At 33.1% G+C, this 6000-nt stretch overlaps 1 protein-coding gene and 1 non-coding gene across 2 annotated transcripts; one reads left to right on the forward strand and one right to left on the reverse strand.

Annotated features, from left to right (window-relative positions):
- Positions 1 to 1943: 1943 nt before the first annotated feature.
- TRNAG-UCC lies at positions 1944 to 2015 on the forward strand. Its single transcript has one exon. It is a non-coding gene; the product is annotated as a tRNA-Gly (tRNA).
- Positions 2016 to 4500: 2485 nt separating this feature from the next.
- Positions 4501 to 5630, reverse strand: LOC118484713. The gene is made up of 2 exons (XM_035980579.1): positions 5118 to 5630; positions 4501 to 4590 (listed from the first exon to the last, which is right to left on the reverse strand). Exons 1-2 carry the CDS (start codon positions 5493 to 5495, stop codon positions 4543 to 4545), a joined length of 426 nt encoding a protein of 141 aa, XP_035836472.1. The 5' UTR covers positions 5496 to 5630; the 3' UTR covers positions 4501 to 4542.
- Between the last annotated feature and the right edge of the window lie 370 nt (positions 5631 to 6000).

Genomic DNA, 6000 nt, shown 5'->3' on the forward strand with positions numbered 1-6000 from the left:
CAAGTAATGGGTTAAAATTTAAAAGAGAAAACTTTAAGGTTGAAAGTGGAAAATCAATATTTTTTTTGAAAAAGCCCCAAAGCAAGGGGTATAAATGATGATGCACAAAAAAGTTACAAATTTATATATGGAATAATTGTTCTATTCCTTGAGCATGTTACGGGTTTAATATTAAAAACGAGTTCTATTTGAACATGTTACATTAAAAACTAGTTCTATTGTTGAACATGTTACATTACCTATGTGTACTAACATAAGTAAGACGGTCAAATTCCATAGATACAAATAAACAACTTGCTCCAAAATAAATTTGTATAAGAATAGAGTTAATAAAAAAATATACATGTTACAACATTATGCGTAACTTTATCCTCCTCAACAACAATTCGTAACACTCTTCATCGAGGCTTTGGAATTTCAACTTTCTTTAGATCATTAGACGGTATTACGGTAATGCTGGTTTTGCATCAATCAGTCTCCTTTTCCTTGTTTCCTACTCAGAACATTCACTTTTAATATGATTGTGTTCGTGACAAATGAAGCATACATACCAGATTTTTACATTACGAGCTCATTGGACTAATACAAAGTTGATATAAGAGCTTGATCACTTGTGCTTGAACCACCTAAACATATGGAAGTGTGCTAGAAAAAAGGGTATAACTTTCACTACAATTGCAGTTAGGATTAATTGATAAAAATGTTTTGACAACATCTCTTACCTTGAATTTCAATAACTTTTTTCTTACTTTTAGCTTTTTTTTTTCCATTATTACGTTTTATTGTAAGAACACGTAAATCATTGACTATGTTCATTTATGCGTTAAGGTCATATTTGCCTACATAGTATGAATATATTTCATGAATGATGTAAAATTTTTCTCTTTAATCCTTGATTTTTGTTTAAATTTTAGATTGATGACAACCATGGAAACAACTTCAATTCCATAGACTTTATAGTGTTTATATATTTATACAACATCATAACGCCATGTTTATTTTAAATCAATTCCATAGAGACTTTATAGTGTTTGTATATTTGTATAACATCATAACACCTTGTTTACCTTTAAATAGATTAAATAAATGGGTCACACATACTGATGTGAAAAGGTCGTTTGGAGTAGACTTATAAAAAAAGTGGTTTGCAATATTGAATATGTGTTTATCATTAACTAAATAAAATAAATGATGACATGTCAACATAGTTTGACTTGAGCTATTTCCGGTGGCGGAGCTTGAATGAAAAATCGATAGGGACTGAACTCTTAAAATCTAAATCGATTGGGGGCTCTTAAAAATCCAATATTTCACACTAATTTTTTTTTTTTTTTGAAAATTTTGGTAAAATTTACACTATGAGCAAAAATCGGTAAGGGCCAGAGCAAAAAATTGATGGGAGCCCGGGCATCCCCAAGCCCCAATAAAGCTCCGCCCTTGTCTATTTCTACATGTGATCCAACTCATATGTTTGGTCACGACTTATCATCGAAATAAAAAAACACTTGTACCAAAGCCCTATTTTTTAGTTGGTAGATTAGTTAAAACTATAAGGATGATGAAGAGAGCAATCGATGTCAACCTTCTCACAGCTTATAGCTGTTATTTACTTGTCAACTCATGATCATATTTTGATGAAATACGAGCAATTTCTATAACAAGTTCATGTAAAAAGATATAATTTACGTCACTGTTTGATCTTTGATGATTGTATTCGTGACTTACCTGCAATAAACTTATAAATTCGAGACTCATCAATTCAACGATTAGATAAAAAATATCCGGTCATTTATGATGCTTGACCTTGAAGTTTTTTTTTTGCTTTTCTTTCTGGAAAAAGTAAACCATTTCTTGAAGTTTTTTTCTTTCTGGAAAAAGTAAATCATTTTTGATATTCATATGTTGCGATTTAAGAGGGTTTCTCAGAAATATTACATCAGTTAGCGTTTGTAGTCCAACGGTTAGGATAATTGCCTTCCAAGCAATAGACCCGGGTTCGACTCCCGGCAAACGCAAATATTTTTCTAATTAAACACTGTTAACCAACGTTTACGCTCTTTTGGTTACCAACGTTTACGCTCTTGTGGGGCAATGTGTCAAATATTTATCTATTTAGGTACTTTTCTATATCCCTTTAATTTTTTTTACCTAATTTATGCATTTCTTTTTATTTCTCTACCCAAAGTTAAATTATATTACTCACAGAATTAGAATCAGCAAAAATATGAGTAATTATTTTTTGTAAAAAAATAAAAATTCTGCAAATATTCAAAAAATAAATCAGCAAAAATTCTACAAAAAAAACTGCGAAAAATCCATAAAAAACTGCAAAAATATATTAAATTCTACAATAATTCTGCAAAGTTAAAAAAAATCTGCAAAAAAATATTATAAAAAAACCATATAATCTACACTAGTTTGGGAAAAAAACTTCATTTCTTTTTCCGTTTTATTTTCTTTTTATAACCTGAAATTGTCTAGGCCCCGTTTAAACTAATCTCATAAAAAAATAAAACAATAAATTCACAAATCTACTACGCTAAGTTATATCGATTAAGTGATAGTAATCTGGTGGAAAGTTTGTTATTTCAAACAAGTTTATTTGAACTCAAGCAATTTATAAAATAAAGTTACAAATTTCGAATTTCTTGAAATTTGAGTTTTGAAAAAAGATACTAAGTATTTTAATTATTTCAATTTTATTAATAGTAATCTAATTTTACTTTGGGTAGAAAAATAAAAAGAAATGTATAAATATGGTAAAAAATTAAAGAGATAAAGAAAAGTATCCAAATAAGTAAATATTTTTCAAAGTATCCAAATAAGTAAATACTTTTTGTATCTACACTAGTTTGGGAAAAAAACTCCACAACATCACATGACACACGCAATGCATATCACAACACTCTCTATCTCTTGCTGATGTAGGTTTGTAATTATCATTTACACTCAAAAGACAAGTGAGGCATGTATAAGCAAAAGTCGTCGGCCAAAAGTAGGCATTCTTAAAACCCCCGTTTTTAGGCCATTCACTAATAAAAATAAAAAACCTTTTTGTCTCATAGTTATATTTTCTTCTATCAATGGATAAGTTGATAGTTAAACTAGTTTAGAGGTTCATATCTTGTAGAATTTCTAACATGTTTTATTTAAGATTTAAGAGATAAAGATATGATTCTTAGTTTCTTACCAACCTTGGTATTCCTTGCATTGTGAAATGCCACGTTTATCGTGCAAAAATCACAAACACATGACACTAGCATTGATGCATTAAAGTCGCATTTGAATTTGACTTCTATGTTAAGCGATATTTGCCATTGGGCCTTTCCTATAATTGTGTATGCATTAGCCTTAACGTCTTGACGTATAGACATTTTTCAGGAAATGTATGTGTAATTTGAAAGTCTTGTCTATTTGCTTTTTATATGTTTTTCTTTTTGAACATGCCAAACTTTAACTAAAACGAAACCCCAACTAACAAGAAAGTAGTCCGGAAAACAACCGAAACACAAAACAGGTGATACATCGAACCATGAAATCTATTAAACTTCAACCCAAAAAATCAAAGGAATACTCACCACGTCATGCTAGTAGTAGTTCACTACTATCATTATTAGTATCTTTGTATGGTGGTGTTTTAATTCTCTTAAATCACGATTTATGTTACATAGATATTACTATATACGTGTAAAAAATAAAAAATTATCGATATTACTATACTATGCGTGTAAAAAATAAAAGATTATCGGGGTCAGGGGGTGTCACTTACAGCAGCCACTCTACCCCTGGGTTAGAGAAAAGGGTTTGCCCCTACCTTGCGTTTCCCAAACTCTATCAATAACCTATATGAGTGAAAGTTTACATGTACTCCGTTTCACTATGGCGAATATGATTTACGGCTAACCTTAATGGAAGGTGAGATGTATATAATCAAAATTACTTCAAACATCATCACACTTGATGAAGGTGAAATGTATATAATCAAACTTACTTCAAACATCATCACACTTGATTCTTATGCGCTACTTGGATACTTCAGATAACTTTTCTCAAGAAGCATGCTTTATCTGTTCGACTGGTTTTGATAAAAATTCTGGATCAAACCACTAACTACGGTTAAAAAAAAAAAAACAAGCCAAACCGGTTAACCGGATGACTTAGTTGGAAGCCAGACTAGCCTATTTTAACAGTTTTAAACCAAGTTTTTTAACATAACTTTGCATTGATTTAGAAACTTTAATGGTTATTGGTTACGAGCATAATACATATAAATAACCTCATATTTCTAGAATAAAATAAAAGAAACAAATAAAAACACAATCGTTAAATGAACCGTTTAGTTCACACGATCGGTTCCAAGTTTCAAAACGTAAACAAAACCATCAAACAGTCAAAGACTAACCGTGAACTAAACCATCTAAATCGGCCGCCTTACTTAGGTTCAAATGATTAACTGGATTTCAACGATTTATCAACAATCCTAATCCTTTTGTTTGAACGGCAAATTTTGAATCACTGACGAACCATTGAAGTATCATCGTGCTACCAGCGGAACCAGCCGATCATATCCATCTCCACTAGGCATAATGCCTATACACCAATTCAGAAGTAAACCCAATAAATATAAGAAAACTCCTTTGTGGGAATCGAACCCATGACCTAATGGTCCCAAAGCCTTATTCCACACTCAAGACACCACTAGCTATAATATAAATGGATGAGCTCAACAATCCTAATCTAAAGTCTAAACTAATAATGAGCTCTTAACTGGCAACCGTTCATAAAAACAAAATAGACTCCAGAATAGCATATTTTTTTAACAGGATGAATACAAAATCAATGGAAAAAATAAAAACAAAAACTATAATCAGAAATCCAGAATATGATTTGATCAAACCCTAGGTAAGTATGCCTGAAATTAGTTATATACAATCACAACAGATTGTTACACATCATCACACACACTCGTCAATCTAACTCTAACACAAACTATTACTCCGATTATCATCAAACTCATCAATACAATCATACCGAAACCCTAAATCACCACTACATTCATCTAATATCTCAAGTGCAAGCTCTAATTGATCATCCAAATACCTATCTAACAAACTCACCTTCTCCTTCGCTTTCACATCCTCCTGCTGACGTGGCACCGGCGTCGGAACCACCGGCGGCGGTTGCAAACCATCCGATTTCAACCGGCGACGGCGGCAGAAGCAGAAACAGACCTCAGCGACGCAAATGAAAGGGGAAAACACGCATACGAGAGGGATGAGTAACGGCGAACACATCACAAGGATCAAGTAACGGAACCAGTGGCCGCTGAGCCATGATTTGAGAATTAGAGTCATCGCCGCCGTCGGATTGTTGAGTTCGTCGGCGGCGGTTGCATAGCCGTTATCGTTGACGATGAGTAAGGGGTTTTGACGATCGTTTTCTTCGTACTTTACTTGACGTTTAAATGAACCGAGAAAGACGAAACAATCGCGCATGTTAGATTAATTTGGGGGTGGTTGATTCAGGGTGTATTGTCTCAAAAGGGAAGCTATAAAGACACCCTTTGCATTTCAGGGTTTTAAAGGTGATGTACAACATTCGATACGCAATGTACAAGTTGTATTGCGGCGTTGCTTCTCTTTTGATTTTATTTTATTTATTATATATATGGTGTTGGAAAGAAAAAGGTAACATACTCATTTAATGTTGAGATATTTCAAAAAAAACAGAGTCATCAAATATAATAGGCGACTAATGTAAACATAAGAATATAGGGTATGGAGGGGCTTAGGTTGGGGTATTGCTTGATAAGTGATAGGTGTGTCTTTCACTAGTTCACACCCAAAGAAATGGGGTGTGGAAGGGGCGTGGCCAGGCTGGCATTATGGAAGGGGCTAGTCAAACGGTCATCAATACCTAGCCAACTATTTTCAGACACGTCACCCCAGGCTAGCATCCCACGCCAAACACTATTGCCACGCCAAACGGACAACGTCCACC

Source organism: Helianthus annuus, chromosome 12 (assembly GCF_002127325.2).
Source record: "Helianthus annuus cultivar XRQ/B chromosome 12, HanXRQr2.0-SUNRISE, whole genome shotgun sequence".
NCBI lineage: Eukaryota > Viridiplantae > Streptophyta > Magnoliopsida > Asterales > Asteraceae > Helianthus > Helianthus annuus.

Coding starts and splice junctions, on each gene's coding strand:
- LOC118484713 (XM_035980579.1), bottom strand. CDS start 5,495: ATGCGCGATTGTTTCGTCTTTCTCGGTTCATTTAAACGTCAAGTAAAG. Junction 4,591..5,117: donor ATGTGAAAGCGAAGGAGAAG/GTGAGTTTGTTA, acceptor ATTGGTGTATAG/GCATTATGCCTAGTGGAGAT.